The sequence below is a fragment of the Lepus europaeus genome, chromosome 5 (genome assembly GCF_033115175.1).
Source record: "Lepus europaeus isolate LE1 chromosome 5, mLepTim1.pri, whole genome shotgun sequence".
Taxonomy (NCBI): domain Eukaryota; kingdom Metazoa; phylum Chordata; class Mammalia; order Lagomorpha; family Leporidae; genus Lepus; species Lepus europaeus.
This window is the reverse complement of record NC_084831.1, coordinates 140,830,372-140,851,922: the sequence shown is the minus strand read 5'-3', so window position 1 is coordinate 140,851,922 and position 21,551 is coordinate 140,830,372. Positions and strand designations below refer to the sequence as shown.

At 57.3% G+C, this 21,551-nt stretch overlaps 1 protein-coding gene across 3 annotated transcripts in view; it reads left to right on the top strand.

The window, feature by feature from the left end:
- The first annotated feature begins 1,738 nt into the window (after positions 1-1,738).
- Positions 1,739-21,551, top strand: part of PRKAG2 (protein kinase AMP-activated non-catalytic subunit gamma 2) — a 318,315-nt gene continuing 298,502 nt past the window's right edge. For 2 of the 3 annotated variants that reach the window (XM_062192880.1, XM_062192879.1), the window contains exon 1: positions 1,741-2,403. In XM_062192880.1, coding sequence (XP_062048864.1) covers positions 2,290-2,403 — 114 coding nt within the window. In that variant the 5' untranslated portion in view covers positions 1,741-2,289. Of the gene's footprint in view, positions 2,404-21,551 lie in introns of all 3 variants that reach the window. The other variant, XM_062192881.1, reaches the window with a different exon arrangement.

The following is a 21,551-nucleotide window of genomic DNA, read 5'->3' as shown; positions in this document are numbered from 1 at the left end:
AGCATCTGGGACTGGAACCTGCACTCATATGGGATGTCAGCCCCACAGATAGCTTAACCTGCTGTGCCACAGCGCCGGCCCCTCCACCTTTCCTTTCAAATGTAACTCTCACCAGATGAAGTGATTTATGCACATGCGGCGATTTGTAGCATGTGAGGATGGGCTTCCTTGGTCTTTGAAACCACATCCTGTAGCTTAAAAGTCTACTCTTGTAACCAGCACTTGGGTGCATTCCCTGGAATAACATGGACTTGCTGAGGCTTGAACTGCTCTAACAAGGAGCGGGCTAGGAAAGACCCAAGAAATCCCCCCAACCCCACCGCTGGGGGCCGGTGTGGCCCCTTGGTTGTTGACCTTCAAGCATTGCACACTAGCAGCTTCTCCGGGTGTGGGAGGCCCTTCCAGCCTGGCTTCACCCTGAGTTGGACAGCAGGGAGGAGGATATACACTCACCCTGCATCCATCCACCAGAGCCAGGGAACTCACCCAGACTGCAGGCAGCGCGCAACAGCGCCAGAACTTGGGTAGAAAGGCGGCGGAAGCGCGGGTTGCCTCTCGCTGGGTGGGGCGCACGCCCTTTTCCCAAAGGATGCTCCCGAAGCGCGCTAACCACGCCTCCTCTGAGGACAACCCCCGGCAGCACCTGCCGCCAAGTTCCGGCCACCTCCTCACCGGCCGCTGTGAAGTCCTCGGAGCGACCCTGTCGCGTTCTTCAGCTGGGTAGCCTCCCTGCATTGCTGATGACGCTCAGCAGCTGAGCTGACGTCAGCATTGTGAGCTCGCGTGCCTTGTGGGGGTCACCCTGTCCTCGAAAACCACAGCAGGGGGCAGCAATCCTCACTCACCGATCTACAGCAGGTCTGAGTCTGCACCCTGCCACGCACCTACGGGAGGTCACCCCGCTCTCCCCAGCCCCTCACGCACGGGCCCCCAGCGGCGTGCAGCGCCAGGTCCGCAGCCTGGCGGCTCAAAAAGGAAGGCGGACTCCCGCGGAGCGCTCGCCCGCGTTTTCGGGGTCTTCTGCCATCCACTTCTTTCCACAGTGTCAGGAACCCCGAGTTTCCTGCAGCGCGGGAACGCGCACTTAAGCGGATCCACTGCGCAGCTCTTGAACATGAAAGAGCCCCGCGGTGGGGTGAGCTGCCCGTCTCGGTGCGGGTTCGGGTCTGCACGCCGGGCGGGGCGGGGCGGGGCGGAACGCAGACCCGCAGGCGCCGAAGCGCTCGGCGAGACACGTGCTAGTCAGCGCGCGGCCCGCGGACCCGGACTTCCCAGCGCCGCAGAGTCTGCTGCGGGGACACGGCGCGCGTGTGCGTGTTTCTGGGCGATCGGGCGCCAGCAAACGCTGGAAGACGCGATGGATCCGAGGCCAGCTCAGAGCGAGGGGACCCAGCGCGGCCACCCGGGCCGTGGCGCTGCACGCCGCGCACTTCCTGTTCAACCCGCGCCTCCGCCCACCGCCCCGCGCGCCCCGAGCCTGCGTCCGCGCCAGGCCCGGCCCCTCGCGGGCCCCACGCCGTCCCCCCGGACTGCGGCGCGGCCGAGGGCGAGGGGCGGGCGCCCTGCCCTCCTCGGCCCGCGGGGCTCTGGGCGCGCCCTCGGGCTGGCAGGACCCGGCGTGCCGCCGCCAGAACTCGTGTTTGCAGCCCAGCGATAACCCAATTGCGAGTATTCGCCTTTGCACCTCCTCTTCCCCTCCTGCCCTCCCTCCCTCTCGCTGAGAAAGGAGGACGGCCCTAGTTCCAGGCTCCGGGCTGCTGTGTTCTGCGGCCGGGGATCGTATTCACGCACAAACCGTCTCCCCCTCGCCAGATTCTCCACTCCCGCGCGCGCAGGCAGCGGAGGGTTGTTTTCCAAACTGCTGTTTTTAATTGCACCTGCCTTTCGCTTTACCTCTGGGAATCTGGGGGGAGGAGCCGAGAGGGTGGAAAATGTTGCTTCGCTTTGCAAAAGGAAGAAAACTTTGCCACCCAGCAGGAGACCTCTGCCGCCTGTAACCCGGCGCGAGCGCAGACCAGGGCAGGCTCTGACTTTGATTTTGCAGCCGACGATTCCGTAGAAGGAGGAGGACGCTTGCGCTCCGCGCTCACCGCCGACCGCCGGCCCCTCCGGGCGGCGGCGGCGACGGTGCGAGTTACCTGCCCCACCCTCCCGCCGCGCGGAAGTCCCCACGAGGCGTCTCGGGTGGAAGCGCCGTGGTACGAGGCGCGCGGCTCCGAGCCGACGGCGGCGGCCGGGGGTGGCCGGATCCCAGGGACGGGTCGCGGGGACTAACTTCTGGCTAAAGTTATGGGAAGTGCGGCCATGGACACCAAGAAGAAGAAAGATGTTTCCAGCCCCGGCGGGAGCGGCGGCAAGAAAAATGTCAACCAGAAAAGGCGTTCGCTGCGCGTGCACATTCCGGTGAGTCCCGGCGCCGAGGCGGTTAACGCGGGCCGCCCCGCGCGCGCGCGCCGAGCGTGCCCCCGGGGCCCTCGGGCGGCTGGAGAGACTCGCGGAGCTGCAGGGCCGAGCCGAGCCGGCAGAGCCAGGCGCCCTCGCGCTTCCCCACGCCCGTGCGGCCGGGGCCCCGGGCCCATCCCGGGCGGGGGCTGCAGACCGGCCGGGCCGCAGGGCGCGCTCCCGGGCGGGCGCGGCTGGTGGCCGGCTGGGCGTAGCCCGGGATTCCGCCCGGTGCGGGTGCGGGGGGCGGCGCGTCGTGTTGTTTTGCAGAAAAGGGACGGTGTGGACTGCGCTCCGGGGGGTGGAGCCCCGCGTGCGGCTGCCGGGGACGCAGAGGAGGGGCGGTGGGTGGGGACAGCGGCGGCGACGGCTGTGGGGCTGCTCCCTCGCACGGGACCGGGGTGGGGTGGGGGGTCTCCTCTCTGCAGTTTTACCCCTGTCCCATCCCCTGGGATTGTATTTAGGGCCTCTGTACTGTTTGGGAGCTCGGGCTCCCTGCTCCGTGCAGGGCTGCCGCGAACTTCAGCCTGGGGCCACGCGGCGGCCTTGGGCGGTGGACTTTGGCAACATCGATCGGCTTTCGCCTCGACCTTGTCCAGCCAGAGGGGCTGGCAGGACAGGGCTAGCGCCCACCCTGCGGTTGGCCAGCCCAGGTAGCCCTGGGCTCTGTGTCCTCGCCTCCCGGGAGGGGGTCGGTGGGTGAGAGGGGTGGCGGAAGGGACCCTTTACCGAAAGGGACCCCTAGCTGGAATGAACGCGCGCGCACACACACACACACACACTCTCGCTCTCGCTTACACGCCTCCACCAACGGTGTAAATGTCCAGGTGCCACCCACGTGCTGGCGACACGCAGCCACACCCGGCACAGACCGCCCCCTGGCACGCGCACACGCAAGCAGACTCATGGAACAGGCAGCTCCGTGGACAAGTTCTGTTCTCTCTCCCGCGTGGCGGGTCTTGGGGCAGGGTGGGAGTGGCGGTGGGACCCACCCTCCTCCCGGAGGGCTGCCTGGACGCCTCATTGAAACTAATATTTCCTGTCCACCTCAGGCAGGGCTGGCTCGTCAGTGGCTGGCCACTCAGTTTCCACGGTGAACCCCAATGAGCACTTCTTTTTAGAATTCCCCCCCCCCCCCATCCAGGGGTCTTCTGTTTAACTGACCTACCTACACCTGTTTTCTCATTTGCATGAAGGAGCCAGGATGCAGAGGCTGGAGGCCAGAGGTTTTTCTGGGTTCTGTTTGAAAAGGCAGTTTTTCCATTGACATTGCTCATGTAAGACACTTTCAAGCTGTATCTGTAGATTTGAAAGGCGCTGCTACAAATCTCTCTCTTCACAGTGAGCCCTTCAATGACCCATTTAAGCACCCAGTTAGTCTGGTTTGTCAAATGACGGAAAAGAACACATATTCTGCCCGCCTTCCAGGGATGCTGGAATGAAACAATTCGCAGGAAAGCCCTTCCCAGTTTAAAGTGTTTTGTACGTGTATGGCTGGTACGTGTGTACTAGAGTACGGAAGGTAACAGAGAGAGCGTGACAGAGCACAGGTCAGGTGCTAAGGGTAGTCCCCGGTGCCCTGAGTGTGTGTGGCTGGTGCTCGTGGGGGAGGGGCTGGGCGTGTAGGACGACAACCCGAGCCGGGAAAAGGGTTGAAAGGTCAGGCTGTGAATGCCGAACAGCGTGGTGGTTGGGATCCTCTGGGCATCCTCGCCCGGGCTGTTTACAAGGTTTGGCACGATCCTGCTCTTACAGAGGGCAGTGTTCATTCGGTTAGTCCATGGCTGTTCGCTGGGTGTGCCCGTGTGCCCGGCGCTTTAGTTATGGAGAGAGCTGGGTTGAAGGGGAGGGCTCTGTCTCAGTCCTCACAGGGTTTTCGGTTGCTGCTGCTCCCCTCAGCTCCCCTCCAGTATTCCTCCTCTGATGTGAGTTAACAAGCCAGCTGGGAAAATACAGCGTTCAGACACACGCCAGCAAATGACCCAAGGTCGTAAAATGACAGGTGCAGTAGCACCTGCTTGTGGAGGTGAGTGGAAGGACAGAGGGCCACAGACAGATGTGTTCAGAGAGACTTCAGACTCAGAGATGACGGGCGGAAGAGAGACGTGTGGGAGAAGTGGTTGTGGGTGGGGGGTTGGTATTTGGGCTCCCTGGGGAGTCGGGGGTTTGGGTGGCTGCATCCAGGGGCAGTGAAGAGCCCCTACTTGTGGAGGAACGAGTTTGAGGAGCAGGGTAACGGGAAGTGGGCTGAGATGAGATCACGCCCGGCCTTGAAGGGAAGCTGTCAGATTTAGTTAACAAAAAAATACAGGAGGCCCGGTTAAATTCGGATTTCAGATACACGATAATACGCAGCCTGGTGATGGTCCAGGCAGTGTTTAGGGTACACTTATGCTGAAAGATCATCCCTTGTTTATGCCAAACCCCAGTTGAACTGGGTGTCCTGCGTCTTATCCGGTAACCCTGCCTCAAAGGGCAGGTCCGGAGTGCTGACTTCCTCCCAAAGGCACAGAGTAGCCCTGTGGATGCCACTGCGCTCTGCCCCGATGCCCGTGGCCCACCCCCAGTTCACCTGCAGCCATGATGGGCAGCGCTTCCCACATGTCTTTCTCTCTGCTCAGCCTAGTGCAGGGGCACAGGACCTGCTGGGTTTCAGCAGAGGGGCAGCGCTCCATCAAGGAGGGGTGCAGTGGTGGGCACAGCCCGGTGTCCGCACTCCTTCGTGGGACGTTCTGGCATGGGCTCCTTGTGGGTGCCTTGTGGGGTGTCTAGCAGGGCTGAGCCCTCTTCCCCCCAGTGACAGCCCCCCCACCCTTGCAGGCACCCTTACTGGCTTTTCTGGCTCCCCTGCCTCACCTCCCCCACTCTATCACTTGTGCTCCCTGTGATGAACTTCTGAACCTAGGTCTTTGTCCATCTTGGGGGGTGGGGGAGGACCAGGCTAACCTGAGAAGCCGTCGAAAGGCAATGAAAGTGCTCTGAGAATTAGCCTGGAAAGTGTGCGGAGTACAGCAACGCAGATGCTTTGGCGGAAGTCCATGCAGAGAGTGAGGCCGGCCTGGAGGAAGGATGAGAGGAGGTCCGAGAAGTGCCGGCAGGAAGAGGCGGCAGATGGGTGAGCTTTGGTGCCCGGGGAGTGGCAACGGAGACAGGCGTGGACTGGACCTTACAGTTCTGAGATTTGCTGTGAGGGCCAGTTCTCGGGGCCGGGGCAGGAAGCATGAGTCCCATCACGCCACGGTGGGTTTGAGCTGAGGGCAGCGGTCCCTGGGGAAATCATGCCCGCTTCCTCACCCCCCAGCAGCAGGCGATCCTGCTGTCCAGAGAGGACCATTCTGGACTCTAGACGGCTGCTCCTGAAAAATGTTGTGGCCCTGACAGTCCTGTGAGTGGGGTTATTTGGTGGCACCCAGAGGCTTTGGGGTGGCAAGCATCTTATCCCTGTTGAATTGGATTGAGTCCCCTAGGGCTCCGGCCTGAAACCCTGTGTCTAATGCATACACAGAACCATGGCCAAGGGTGTTGGGAGATCACTCCAACCTCTTCTTGCCCACTTTTTAAAAAAATTTATTTATTTGAAAGGCAGTTACAGAGAGAGACAGAGACAGAGACAGAGAGACAGAAAAAAAGGTCTTCTATCCACTGGTTCACTCCCCCAAATGGCAACAGCCAGAGCTGGGCCAGACCAAAGCCAGGGGCCTGGAGCTTCCTCTGGGTCCCCCAAGCAGGTGCAGGGGCCCAAGCACTTTGACCATCCTCCACTGCTTTCTCAGGAGCATTAGCAGGAAGCTGGATTGGAAGTAGAGCAGCCGGGACCCCAGCTGGCACCCAAACCAGCTATGCCTCAGCGCCAGCACTCCTGCTGTGTCTTAAGCTGCCTTCCCCTGGTGCCAACAGCCCCTGCTCTGTCTGAAGGTGCCAGAAAAGAGCATTTTAGGGGATACCCCAGAGCTGATGGGGAGCAGGTGACAGGGGCCTGGAGTAAGTACTTTACAAATTGAATTAGGTCGATGGCTGGGTACCCAGGAAGGGAGAATGACACTTGGGCCTGCTTGGTTTTAGCCTCATTTTCAGGCTGTTCCGATGGCCTCCCTGGTTCTTGTCAGGGGAGGGGGTGAACTCGAGGAGAGGAGACGCGCACGCAGATTCTTCCCTGAGCTGACACAGGGCCTTGCAGAGAAGCAAACGGGCATAGGATTGAGATCGAGGCACTTTGGCATCCTGCCTTGTCTCCCTAATGTGAAACAGGAATAATGAAGATGGGCAAATGGCTTTGAAAGTAATTCACTGGAAGTGTAGCTGCTCCTGGCGTCCTGTTACAACCTTGGGAGCGGCGTATTTTCTCCCTTTTTGTCTGCTTGAGAAGAAGCGACTTCCCCGTTAATGATAAAATCCATGAACCTCGTAGACCACTGGCATCCGTGGATAAGACCCATGAATCCTGTAGGTCCCTTTAATCCATGGCTGTTGGCGGGTGTGCCATGGGTCTTTGGAAACATTTATAAGCCAGTGACGGGGTAGGAACCTGGGACGACACGGAGGCAGGGGGGAGAGGCGCTCCCCAAATCCTTCACGGTTACTGCAGGCACCCTGGAAACACAACCAAGAGCAGCTGGCCAGTGGTGCGAGGTGGAGGGGACACGGCTGTCCCTGAGGACGCCTCTGCCAGCTGCGTGGCCGCAGGGGAAGCCCCATGGTGCTTGTGGTTGTGATGCCCTCCGTGTTGGTTATGGGCTGGTGACCTTGGCTCCAGCTGCTGCCCCAGCGAGGTCACTCGTGCTTGGGCCCTCCTGGACGAACGTGGGAGTGGGAGCCGTGTTCTGCCTCCGGAGCAGGAGGACCCGACGCCACGTAGACCATGTGGGGTTGAAGTCTGAGGGCAAGGAAAGGGGCGTGCAGGGGAGGGGTCGGGGGAATGCAGCGTGAGCCATGGCCTTGGTCTGCCTGTTACCACCCGGAGCAAGATGTGTTGCATTTGGGGCACTGTTTCTCAAAGTGTGGTTCCGGGACCTACTGAAATAGCGTCATCCAGTGATGGTTTAAAATATAAAATCCGAGGTGGATATTTGGTGCAGTGGTTAAGAAGGTGCCTGGGATGCCTGCATCCCATATCACATCCTGAGCTTATACCCAGCTCTGCTTCTGATCCAGCTACCTGCTGATTGCACGTTGGGAGCAGCAGTGATGGCCTAAGTACTTCAGTCCCTGCCACCCATGTGGGAGTCTTGGATGGAATCCCAGGCTCCTAGCTTCAGCCTGGCCCAGCCCTGGCCGTGGAGGACATGTAGGGGATAAACCGGTGAATAGAAGAATCAATCTCTCTCTCTCTCTCTCTCTCTCTCTCTCCCTCTCCCCTTCTGTTTCTCTGCTTTTTAAATGAGAACACATAACTAATTATATTTATATGTAGGCATATTTAATCCTAGATCCCAGCCCAGCCTTACTGAATTGAAATCTCTAAGGGTGGGACCTGTGATTCTGTGTTTTTGTCAAGTTTTCCAGGTCCTTCTTGGGCCTCCTGGGGCTGAAAAGCTATTAGTTTCCAGCCTCCCTGGTGTAATACTGATGTATTTCTTCTGTCCCCATGAGTTATTCCCTCTGTCAGTCTGTCTCTCTATCATCTCTCTACCTCCTGTCAATCATTTGCACTTTGCCCAGCTGCATTGAGAAGAGCTATCTTGACTACAAAGGCAGGGCGCTTCTGGCTTACAAATAAAGATGAACCCCCAAATCATCCTCCGGCCAGAGGCCACAAGGTGGGCCAGCCTGTTGGGCCACACGGGGGGCTGCTGGACTCTGCCCTTCAGTGGCTCAGATACCTTGAGCATAGGCTCTTCAGGGCCCCGGATGTGAGATTGGGACCCTTGTGGTCCAGCTGCTCCATGATGGGGGCCCCAGAACGGTCCTGTGGCTCCTGGGTTTGCCAGCAAAGCCCAGGAGCTGCTGCCCCAGCATGGGAGGTGTGCAGAGGCTGGCCGGTGGGCGCGCTTCCCGAGCGTGGGCACAGCACATGAGCTGAGTGCTAGTTAAATGCGGTGGGGGTTCAGGGAAGCTAGAGACTGGACCTGTGGTCCCCTTGCTCAGAGACTCTTCAGTACCGAGGGAGCACGGACCTCCACGAGGCAGCTCACCCTGTGATGGAGCAGGGCTTTTCCAAGTCACACGTTCAGGGATGTGGGTTACAGCCCTGGTGCTGAATTCTCTGAGCCCCACGTGAGACGCCCCCACTGAGAAAAAGCACTCTCATCACACAGCTGATGACGTGGGTCATGGCGGTGAACGTGAAGTGCGCGCCTGTGCTCTGCTGAACCCGCTCTGCCCAGTCCTGCCTTGTCCTGGTGCCTATTTGGTGGAGGATTTCAAACCCCTAAGTACTGCAGAGTAGCCTAGTGATAAATACACGTTTAAGTCCTGGGTCATCATTTCACCAGAACGACATCTCTGATACACTTGTGTGTCCAATACAGCAATCCTTTCACACATCCCAAGCATTTAGGGTTCTCAGTGTGCTCCTGCCTACATTCTCTTTCTAGTTTCCTTGAGCTCCCCTCCTTCAATAAAACCCACCAAAGCTATAATCCTAGTGCTGGTCTCCACTCGGCGTTTCCAGTCGGGTCTGCACTAAACCCTGGATCAGCCACAGACATCACTGGGAAGCACTGTTCCCTGGCCAGGGCCTCCCCGGCTGCCCAGCCTTCATTTACAGAATTTCAAAATGTGTTTGTATCCTCTAAAAGCTCCAGGCAAATGAATGTACTCTGAAATATGCTTTCTTTATTTCCATTTATTTTTCCATTTTGCTGAATTCGACTCACTGCAAGGAACTTGCTGTCCCCTAGGCACTTTCTTCCTTCTCTGGGGGCCGCTACGGTTCCTGCACGGAGCTGCACACACCCTGGCAGAGCCTGGGGAGAATGCACCCCTTTACTTCCTGTTCCCTGCACCCACCTCCCTTTGACTGCAGGTATGAACAGCAAGCACCACCCCACCCATGGCACACCCCGTAGTCTCATTTCTTTAAAAATGGTGGACCCACCATCTGGATAACCCCCAAGTGTTGTCAGCACCTTTAGAAATGTGGAACAGACAAAGGCCAATAAAGTGCTGAGCAGCCAAGTTGAAACAGGGTCCTTAATTTGCTTGGCCCATTAACCGTGACCTTGCTGTGAGATGAGCAGAGCCACGTGAGAGCTAAGTCGTGTCCCTCGGGGTCAACCACAGTGCATTCTTCGAGGACCCCACTGCCACCCCTTGCTCAGCACGTGCAGCCAGAGCTGAGGAAGTGATTAAACGTTAACTGGCCGTGCTCACCGCCCGTGGAAAAAGCTGCCTCAGGTCGAACCATGTGGTTTCACGCCGCCTCGGAATGGCTCATCAGAATCTCACTCATCTCTCCTTCTCCCACTACCTACTTTAAAATAATTTAAACTCCATCTCTCAGTTCCTGTTGCCAGAAAGCCCCCTCTGCCAATTCCTGGTTTCTCGCAGACCCACTGGACAGCATCTCGCCTCTGGGGCCTCTGGGGCCTCTGGGGCCTCTGGGGCCTCTGGGGCCTCTCTGTTTTGGTAGACTCTGATCTGACAGCAGAATTGCTATGACAACGACAACCAGTTTGCTCTGGGGAACTCCAGGATCCCAGTCTCTCCTCCGCAGTGGTCCGGTCCTGGCTGTGGGCAGCCCAGAGGGCAAGGGAGCACTGTAGGATCTCCGCTGACAGTGGGGAGACGAAGAGGGAGGCTGCAACAGGGCAGGTGGAGGAGTCACTCCTCAGTTTGGAGGTTAAAGAAACAGAGACCTGGGGAGTAGTTAGCTAGGGTTAGAGCTGGACTAGAGAGCAGCCGATTCCTTGGTGTCCGGGTTCCAGGTACTGTGCCAGGCATTGCGGTTGCAAAGGAGGGGTTGAACTGTGGTCTCCGGGAAGAGAAGTTGAGGTCCTAACCCAGCAAGCCTGGGAATGTGCTCTTGTTCAAACTCGGGTCTTTGCAAATGGCAATAAATGAAGAGGCAGGTGTTAGGCTGGGCCCTACACCCGTGTGAGTGGTGTCCCTGTAAGACAAAGGACATTGGGACACAGAGGCTCAGAGAAAGAAGGTCATGTGGAGGCTGAGACGGAGACCAGAGTGATGCATCCACAAACACAGGGACACGGGGACACGGGGCTCCCAGGGCTGGGAGAGGCGAGGAAGCATTCTGTCCTCAGGTCTGGAAGGACCACGGTCCTGAAGATGCCTTGATTTTGGACTTCTGGCCTGCAGAACTGTGAGGATATACATTTCCCACGTCGTTTTAGCCACCCAGCCTGTGTGGCAGCTGCCACTGTCAGGGCAGCCCTAGGAACCCAATCCACCAGCGTCCCTGCCCTCAAAGCTTAGTGGAGGCAGCAGTCAGAAGATTCCCTTCTCAGCTCCGGGAGAGCCCCATGAACAGGTGCTGGGGGCGCTGAGGCCCGAAAGGGGTGGGCTCCCCACTGCCCACAGCTCTTTGCATTTTCCCCCAGATTGGATCTCACCTTGCTCCTTGGTAGTGAAGTTGGCCTCAGCAGCTGGTTGCATGGCTCATGCGGCGAGTAGGGTGGAGATAGACGGAAGGTTTCCACATTAGCTCAGCTGCTTGGAGCCTGCCTGCCCATGCTCTGAAAGCTGAGCAGGAAGTGGAACTGCCCCCTGCTCCACGCCACCTCTCTGCTGTCCAGGCCCCAGGGCTGGCAGGCTCCACTGTGTGTCTGGCTGGCTGCTGGGTACACCCTCCGCCTAGCTGCACTCTGCTTACTGCGTCAACCCTGAGAATAGCCCACGGTCAAGGACGTGAAGCTCAAGCACCCTGACCTCATTCTTGTCTGCAGCCCATCATGTGATACACACCCAGGGAGCTGTGTTCCTCCATGTGAGTCTTGTTGGGGGAGTCTCATTCACATTGGCAATGACTGATCCATATTATTGATTATCAGGTACCATCTGGGGTGGCGTGGTTGTTGTGGCTGATATTGATGTAGTCTTTGCTGTAGACCAGATGTGTGCTTTCGTATACACCACGTCTCTTTATCTTTAAGATGGTCACGTGGACTATTAACCACCGTCGTTGTTGGTCTTACTATCCTTACCATAGAAAAAGACGTTTAGCATCTATAGCTCACAATCATTCTAGCCTAACCTAGGAAAAACCTCAATTGTGTCCTAGTTGGGGTATGTGTTGTCCCTGTTGGCCTTGGCCTTGATGATCCATGAAGACTCAAGGCCATCTTGAGGGAGGAGATGAGGGTGGACAGGTCAAGAGAGATACCTGCACACAGTGCTCACGTAGAAGACAGAACCCATATGGGGGTGACCAAGCCACCGGATCTTTTATTTGGCACCTTTTACATTTTTTATTTATTTGAAAGAAAGACAGACAGACAGACACACATATTACTCCTTGCCACTTGTTCATTTCCCTAAATGCCTGCAACAGCTAGGGGAGGGCCAGGCCTAAGCCGGGAGCCTGGAACTCAGTCCGGTGTCCCATGTGGGCGGCAGGGACCCAGCCACTTGAGCCATCACAGCTGCCTCCCAAAGTGCACGTTAGCAGGAAGCTGGGCTTGGAAGCAGAGCCAGGACTTGAACCCAGGCCCTGGGATGTGTAAGACACAGGTGTCCCAAGCAGCGTCTTGCCTGCTGCTCTGAGTGCCCCCCCCTTGGCCCCTGTTTAGATGAAGGCACTACAGGTGGTTCTTGATCTCTCCCGTGTCAGCGCTCAACAGCTCGCTTTCCATACTTTTGCAGGTCTTATTCTCTAGTTCTTCTTTCTTGTCCTTTGTTTTTGATCTTAAATAATTGAATTTTGGAATAAACACCAAATCGGGAGCTGGGAGATCCCGGGGTGGCTCCTCTGTCAAGGTACCCAGGATTCTGCATCTCCCTGAGTAGCCAACCATTTTCCCCGGGGGCCCATGGTGTGCGGGGCCTCACTGTGGTCAAGGCTTAACTTCGGGCACACACCACCCGGTCAGTTCATTGTGGCTGCTAGCAAAACACCAATACCAGCGCGGCTTAAAGCAACAAGCTCTCTCTCTTCCCACAGTTCTCTGCATCAGCTGGGAGGTTCTCGTGGTGCAGCCTGGTGCAGCTGATCTCTGTGGTCGGTTGGCAGCTGGGCTGGGCCTGGGAGGCCCCGGGGTGACCTTGCCCAGTTGGCTCTGTGTCAGCAAGGTGATGGGGACAGTTTGGCCACGGGCCCTTCAGGCAGCCCAGGCATCATCAAGAAAGCAGACAGCAAAGTGCAGGGGTTTATCAAGGTCACTGGCCACAGAGAGCCACACAGGCAGACTCAGGGACTGGCAAAGACTCTGCCTCTGGGAGTACAAGGTCATGAGCACTTGTTCACTCCCCAAAATGCCTGCAACAGCTACGGTGGGACAGGCCTAAGCCAGGAGCCTGGAACTCAGTCCAGGTGTCCCCATGTGGGTGGCAGGGACCCAGCCACTTGAGCCATCACAGCTGCCTCCCAGGGAAGGATGGGGACGGGGGTGGATGGGATGGAGAAGGACTGATGTGAAGTGGCCCAGTCGCTTAACCTCTCCAGACACACATTAGGATCTTGTGTCATTAATTTCATTAAATAATTCCTGTGGTATCTAATTATATAGTGTTTATACTAGTTGTATTATATATTACATATAATAACATATAATATAAAATAAAATTTTTTGTATGTATAAATGCATATACCTCCTGTAGGTGCACTGGTTAAGATGCTCACGTCGCACAGGGTGCCTGGGTTTCATGCACCTTTGAGCCTTGACTCCAGTTTCCCACTAATGCAGGTGCTAAGAGACAGCGGGGATGGCTCAAGGTGGTTTGGTCCCTGACTCCCACACAGCAGACCTGGAGCTCTCAGCTCCTGGCTTCAGCCTGGCCCAGCCCCAGCTGTCGCAGGCATCTGGGACATGAGCCAGTGCATAAAATCAATAAAAAGAATATTCAAAACATTAAACATAGACACAGGGTTGGAGCCTAGGGTCTCCACTGGCCTTGAGCACCATAACTGTATGGAAATGGTGTCTTGTCCTGGGGACAGGCAGCCTTCGAGGGACTGTCTGTGAGAGGGGAGGGCAGGCGTGCAGAGGAGCAGTGGACCTGGGTCTTTTCCAAAGCTGGGCACCCGACAGCCCCCATTCCACCACCCAAGGTCAGTGAGTGTTCTGGGAGAGAGCTTCCCCCCGGGGAGAAGCCAGAGGCAGGCGAGCAGAGAGGTTTCTTGTCTCCTCCCCACTCCTGCACTTTGCTTGTTAAATGTATTTTGAGATTCTGAAACACCCTTGGGCCCAGGTAATAGAATATTCTCGACTCAAAGGCAGAGGGAAATGCCAGGCCCCAGTACCAAACTGAGCTCAAAGAGGAACTTGGCCAGCAGCCTTCCTGCTGGCTGTCGGCCAGGGGTACAAGTGTCCCCAAGGATACGTGGCAGCCCCTGGGGGCCAAGGAGGACAGAAGCTGTGCCCTGGGCCAGCCTGGAAGTCCTGTGATTGGCCGGCAGCAAGGCAGGGGTTAAACCTTGGGTTTTTCTCCTTGAGGAGTGGGGAGAGAGGAGACCCCTCTCTGGCAGGTTGGGTGCCCATGGCCACAGGTTAGGGAAGGGCTCCCAGGGTCCCCAGACTCTCTGAGAGACACCTGCTCTTTGCAGTTTCAAAGCGGTTCTGATGTTTGCTGGCTCAGAGCAAGGGTTGTGGGCTGCAGGCTTACCCAGCCATCTCTCTGTCCACCCTCCCTCTGCCTTGCTTGCTCTTCTGTCGTCATGGCAACCGCGGTTTTCAGGGATGGTTTCAAGCAGAGATCTGTGGGCGTGGTGCGCAGACCTAGACTGACTGATGCACGACAGGCCTGTGTGACGTCCTCGTGAGGTGACAGTCACCGCTGCCCTCCCTGAGGTTATTCTTAGCAGTGGCTCTGAGCCGCGGCCTTGGCCCTGCGCTGGTGGGGGAGGGAGGAGTCGGGCTGTGAAGCGATCACAGTGAGAGCGCCGACCCACCTCCCAGAACGTTCTGGGACTGGGATGGCCTCCTGAGTCGTCCCGGATTGAGGTGAGGGGCCAGGCTTTTGTTCTCTGGGAAGGGGGCGTGAGCTTGGGTGATGCACTGGGCCTAGAGCACGATGCTGGGGTTCCAGAAGTGTGGTTTTTCTTTCTCCTTGAGAGCAGTCCCCGGAAAGGACACCCTAGGCACACAGGTGAGGCCGCCAGCCCGCTGAGTTTCTGGATGGTCCCAGGTTAACATGTTTTATTTATTATTATTCTTTAGAATGGGGGTGTTCATTCTTATCCCTTGTAAGACTTTGACTAGACATGTTTACGGAATTCTTAGCAGGTCTCCATATTTATAGTTGAGACAGGCCAAGGCCCTGGGCCCAGAGTGAAAGCCGGCATGAAACCCCCGTGCAGAAGCTCTTAACGGGAAGTGGTTAGAAGTGGCCTTGGCCTTGGGCTCACAGGTCAGGAACTTGAAGGCCAGGTCTGGGGCGAGGCTGCCAAGAATTGGGGCAAGTAGGCACCAGATCTAACCTGGAAGCCCCACCGAGAGGCAGAATCCTGGGACTTGAGGATCCCTGTGGGCTCACCTGCCTCCACCTCCCTCTGCCGCGGGCCCCCAGTAGGGTCACTATGCATGGAAGCCAGGCCCTGGAGAATGAGCGTTGGGACGGCCTAGCATATTACAGCCTGCCTGGTCAGGAGCAGTTGGCATTCCCGGAACCAAGTTCTCAGGTTTTGTGACCTTATCCCTTTGGGGGGCATTTGCCATCTAGTAGGAATGTCCTGGGGATTTTGCACCTTGACTTCAGAGAGTGAATGTCATGGATCTTTTGGGGGCACTCGGGCCCCAAGTCAGGTCCCCTCCAGTCTGCAGGTGGCTCTCCCTCCGAATCCACTCCCAGTGTGTGATGAACCAATGCTGCCTTCCATGGCTGAACCTCAGGTGGCTCCCGGCATAGCATCTGTTTCATTTTCTTTTCTCTTTTCCTTTCCTTTCCTTTCCTTCCTTTCCTTTCCTTTCCTTTCCTTTCCTTTCCTTTCCTTTCCTTTCCTTTCCTTTCCTTTCCTTTCCTTTCCTTTCCTTTCCTTTCCTTTCCTTTCCTTTCCTTTCCTTTCCTTTCCTTTCCTTAGGTTTATATATTTGAAAAGGAGAGTTACAGAGAGGCAGAGGCAGAGAGAGAGAGAGAAGAGAGAGAGAGAGAGAGAGAGAGAGAGACCTTCCATCTGCTGCTTCACTTCCCGAATGGCCACAATGGCTGGAGCTGTGCCATTCCAAAGCCAGGAGCCAGGAGCTTCTTCTGGGTCTCCCACGTGGGTGCAGGGGCCCAGGCACTTGGGCCATCTTCTGCTTTCCCAGGCCACAGCAGAGAGCTGGATTGGAAGTGGAGCAGCCGGGACTGAAACCCGTGCCCATATGGGATGCCGGCACTGCAGGCAGCGGCTTCACCTGCTACGCCACAGTGCCGGCCCCAGCAGCATCTGTTTCTCATGGCCCACTAGCACCCAGTGGACTAGGATACCCTACAAGGAGGGGCCAGTGAGGGTGGCAGGTGACAGGTCAGGGTGGGGAGGGTGGGAGGGAGGGAGGAGGGTGGCCGGCACCTGGGGGCCTTGGAGGAAGACAGCACACAGCACAAGCTCTGATTCCACGGCAGAGAGTGAATGCAGAGCCCCTTCAGCTGACGGCATCCTGGCTCCAGGCAGCATCACTGGGAGCTGCTGGCCAGGCCCCTGTCTACCCTGCTGCTCGGGGAGGCTGTTGTGAGGGGAAGCAATGGGCTGAAGGATGCTTGGCGGCTGCTTACTTAATGGTGCTTCATTAAGGGTGGATGAAGGCACTGATGGGAGACAGAGCCTCCCTAGTGACTGGAAGGGCCCTTTTGGGGCTAACGTTACCTGATTCTGTGATGCCTGCCGGAGCTCCAGGTGTACAACACCTGCTGGCTCTCCCGGGCGCACCGTCCCACCTGTAGGAGGCAGGAAAAGAAGAAGGGACTGGGCTGGGTGTTGAGGTACAGCGAGTTAAGTCGCTGCTGGTGACACCCCTGTTTCATTTTGGAGTGCTGGTTTGAGTCCTGGCTACTCTGCTTCTGATCCAGCTCCTTGCTAACGTGCCTGGGAGGCAGCAGATGATGGCCCTAGCACTGATGTCCCCGTCACCTGTCTACATGGGAGACCTGGATGGAGTTCCTGGCTCCTGTTTCAACCTGGCTTGGCTCCAGCTGTTGTGCCCATTTGGGGAGTGAACTAGCAGACGGAAGGTTCCAGCAAGTCCTGGAACCTCAGATTTCCGTCTGATAATGGTGAGATGGCATCTGTCTCAGTGGTCACAGGAGCTGGATGGCTTTCACACCAGTCAACACACTTGGCCCTGGATGGCACGGCTCCCACCTGGGTTCAGGGAAAATGGCCGGCCAGTGGCTGAGCAAGGGCAGAGGGGCCCCACCTGCCAGGTGGCACGTGGGTCACTCCTCTTCTGTCAGAACAGAGGGACTGCTGTGGGTGCATGGCTGCCGGCAGAGCCCTCCCCCCAGCTGGGCAGCTCAGATCAGTCTCCCAGCCCTCGCCCAGGTAGCGCTCCCCACTCGCTCCCTCGCTCTGTGGGCCTTCCCATGCATTTCCCTACAGGGGTCTTCCTGAAGACGCTGTGACCAGGGCTGGTGCATGTGAACCCAGAGCTTGCTCCGTGCGGGGAGCCTTAGGGACCTGCATTTCCTAGGTCTGTTCTGTGACAGACTTGAGAGGTGCCTGCCCAGTGCCCAGCCCCTCCTCAGGGCACACTGGGTTTGCTGTGTGTTCTTGGGTCGGAGAAGTTTCTGAAAAACCCCCTCTGGGTGATTGAGATTGGGGATGGCGCTGGACCTGTTGCTGATGCCAGGGTCCTGCACAGTAGAGGGAAGAGGGCCCCCCCGGGCAGGAGGGGAGGACTGGGCCCCCCACTGAGGCCCGTTGCTTCCCCTGTATGGTTGGTTCCTCAGAGGGTCCAGCACTGTGTGTTGCACGAAGCAGGTGCTCCTGAAATACCACCCTAGCTTGCACCAGGGCGTCTTTGGTTTTGAGGGTTCACCCAAACCCATCTCACCCACAGAAAAATTCTCAACCCCCAGGAGGCTGGACGTGCCCACGGTGAATGATGTCAACCCCTCATCCTCCAGCAGCGATGCGGTCAGACCTTGTCATGACCTTGGACCATTGAGGAGACAGGACTTCTGGTCCCCCCTAAATCTCCCCTCTCCCTTCAGTGGCTGGAGGGAGGAGAGGAGTGAAGGCAGGGGGAGGGGAGGCTGTGGATTCTCAGTTGAGGAGTTACCAGTATTTAAATGCCCAATCGCTGAGCAGAAATCTTTGTGATATCTAGATAGATAGATAAATAAATAAATAGGCAGGGATTTCAGGACACAGGTGAATAAAATCATAAACTAGTCTCTGTATTTCTTGAAGTTATGAGAAGCTAGCCTCTTCAATTGCCTTTTTTTTTTTTAACAGATTTGTTTTTATTTATTTGAAAGGCAGAGTTACTGAAAAGTAAGAGAGAGAGAGAAAGAGAGAGAGAGAGAGAGAGAGAGAGAGAGATATCTTCCATTCACTGGTTCACTCCCCCAATGGCCACAAGAGCCAGTGCTGGGCCAGACCAAAGCCAGGAGCCAGGAGCTTCTTCCCATGTGGGTGAAGGGGCCCAAGCGCTTGGGCCATCTTCCTCTGCTTTCCCGGGTGCATTAGCAGGGAGCGGGATTGGAGGTGGAGCCGCTGGGACTTGAACCAGTGTCCACAGGGGATGCAGGTGCTGCAGGTGGCAGCTTAGCTGTCTATACCACAGCGCCGGCCGTTCAACTGCCTTCTTACCAAGTGTCAAGGTTGGGATTCGAGGGCTCACAGGAGAACAGCCCCGTGGAGGGGGGGGGGGGGACTGGAGGGCACGGAGGGCGAAGCTGAGCTGTGTCCCCAGTATGATTTTCAAGGTCAGACTTGAAGAGAAAGGAGGGGCAGTGGTAGCTATAGAGAGAACCAGTGTTCATGGAGCCAGCCCACCCTTAGCACACCTCTGTCCCCACACAGGCCATGTGCGTGCTGCTGTGACCAACTCCATTCTGCAGACGGGAAAATCTGTGTGGCAGAGGCCACCTGGCTGGGGGTGGCCTGGCCTCGTGTCAGGCTGGAGCCCGTCTGGCACCTGTGCCCGTGTGCCGAACCACTGTGCTGAACAGATGGCATGCAGCCCGAGAACATGCATGGCAGGGGGAGGGTGTTAATTTCCAAGTGTTTTTATAGACTCATTTACAGATGCTAGAATGAAGTCTTTTTTTTTTTTTGGTACTTCCAGCAGCTGGGGGGTCTGCCTTAGGCACAGTTGCCTTGCAAAAGACAGACCCCTCCCCCCCAGCATTTGTCCCACGGCTCACTTGCACCGGGGTCCGGAGCCCTCAGCGGCCTGGCAGCAGCCGGGAGCCGGAAGGGTGGCAGGAAGGGCCCTGAACGTCACTCACCAGGAGGCTTTTCCTGCTCTGAGCTCTCATGCTGACCCTGTGTGTCGCCTGCAACTTATCCTGTGGGCAGCTGTCGCGTGCTAACCGACCTTTTTTTACAGCAACAGGCAGCCCATGGTTAATTGCAAACTTGTAGATTTTAGGGTTGTTTTCCCCTAAGGTTGCTTCCAACGATTAGACTGGCCACCACCCCGCGTTAATACGAAGCTCCCGCGGTTTTCCTCTGCTCAGCTCCACTCCTGCTCCTCCTCGCTCGCTGTCTCCCGTCTCCCCGCTCCGCGCCTGTCCTCCTGTGTTTTGTCTCCTTGAAGCTACATTTCACCAGGCTTGAAAAACCTGCCTCCTGACCCACTTCTCTAGCCTGCGGCGGCTCCAGCTGCCAGCCAGCCAGGGCTCCTGCCGGGACCGTGGCTGCGCGTGGCTGCTCCGCTCCTCTCCCAAGACTGCCGGGTCACCTTCGAAAGAAGCTGAGACGTGGCGATCATCGCTGAGCACGCTTGGGGCTCCGCTTTGCCGCCTCGCCCACCCCCCCAACATCCGATCCGTCATCGCCTCTGCCTGGTGCCCGTTAGTGCCTGTAGTCGGGACAACGGGGGCTCAGGTGAAGTGAGTCGTTCCCCAAGGGTCACGGCTGCTTGAGCCAGGCCCGCTGCCTCCCGAGACCGGGCCCCGCAAGGCATCTTTTCACCCACTCCGTGCGTTAACCGCGTGGCAGTGAGAAAGCAGAAATCGCTCTGGCCTCCCGGCCTCCCGCCAGGGTGGATGTGTCTCACCCCTGTGCTCACTTCCCAAGCCACGCAGCCTGGGAGAGATCGGGAGGAGGAGTGGGGGCTTGGGGACCTGGATTCCCTCCTACTCTGTCTCCCGCTCGCTGTGCAACCTCCGACAGGCTTCTGACATCTCTGAACCCATGTTGCCTCATTTGTAAAATAGCAGCGAGAACACCCACCCAAGGGTTGTGCTGAGAATCGAATGACGTCACACAAAGAGCTGGGCGTGCGTCAGCCTGCGTGAATTGTAATGTTTAAAAAATCATCTTTCTTCATGTGTCAGAGAAACCCCGAGAACAGAATGCGTGGCTGAGTCTGGCCAGGGGAGAGGACTCTCGGCTTTCTGGTATCATCCTCGCTCCGGAACCCGCCTTTCCCTCTTGCCCCGCTGTTGTTATTTTTCTTTGGATAGATTTCATCTTGCTGCCTGCAAGCGTCCTTTTGGTAATGAAGACAGGGTGTAACTAGGCACCATGGAACTCCGTGACTTCTGTCTCACAAGTAAACACAGAGTCTCCGGAGGACCCATATGGTGGAGGTGCCGGTGTGGGCCTGGCCCAGGCTCTCCCCTCCTCTCTCCCTCCCGCCCACCCGCTCCTTCCTTATGGTATAGCCAACTCACTTCCATCTGCCAGTGCTGCCACTCCTTGCCGGGCTCAGCCCCAGGGCTGCAGTGGTCTGTCTGCACTCAGGGCCGTGTGTGCATGGTGTGTGTCTGTGGACAGAGGTGTGTGTGAGCGTGGATGGTTGTGTGTGTGTGTGTGTGGGGGGGGTTGTCCCCGGCTCAGCCCTCCTGTATAGAAGCAGTGGTTCTCACAGCCCTCATGTCCCTCCCTTCCCTGTGACCTTGGACGAGCTCCCTGGCTCTCGGCTCTCCCTCGAGGCAATGCTGTCAGAATCCCAGGAGCTGTGCCCCGAGGACCGGGCACCTGCTCCTTGGCTGTCCTCGTGCCCTGAGCTCCAGGCCCAGGGCCAGGAGGACTGAGTCCCAGACCGAGGCACCGCCACCCTCCAGGGCATCAGAACTGGGACCCGTGCTGCTTAAGTGGAGAGGGGTTGCGTGTTCAGGTGTGCCTGTGTGTGTGCCCGTGTGAGGACTGGGACACCTGCGGGTGCAGGTGTATCAAGTGCCAAGTGCAAACGAGGCTCCTTGACAGGTGGTGCTCGGGGAAATGAATGGCAGCCGTTCGGGGCAGATGCCCCTTCTGTGACTCAGGCTGGGCGCAGTGTAGTGGCGTCACGCAGGAAGAGCTGGACTTGGATGAAAAGCAGCGACTTTTCCCTTTGGGTCGTGGCTCATTATCCAAGCATCCCCAGGCTAGCTTCCGGCTGGCCTAGAGCTCCCTTATCTGCAGTGAGAGGAAGGCCTGGCTTCTGTCTTGGTTCGTGGCAGGAGGTGACATGGTTTAGTAGCAAGAGCCTGGATTTGGGGTCGGCAGGTCCTGATTTGAGCCGTCTTTGCGCTGGTTCCTACCTGGACCCTGTTCCCTGAGCCCTGAAATGCAACTGCTGATATGAGGTTAAACCACATGGAGTAGTCAACATTCGCTCCATTTGTAAGCCCTCAGCAATGATCATCTTACAGAGTTCCATGTCATTTTTGACCCGTGCATCATTCACAGCTGTGCATGACTCACTGTCAATCAGTTTTCAAAGTGCAGATTGTTTTATCGACAGAGTTCTCAACTTGGCTTCTCCCCCTCTGCCAAACTCTTCATTTATTATTATTTTTTTTAATTCTTGCTGGATCCATCCAGCTGCAGCCCTTTCTTCCTCCTTCAAGAGCCAGGGCCTGGGGACGGCAGACTGCATGCATTGAGTGGCCTGAGTGGCCTCGTCACAGTCGTCACCTGT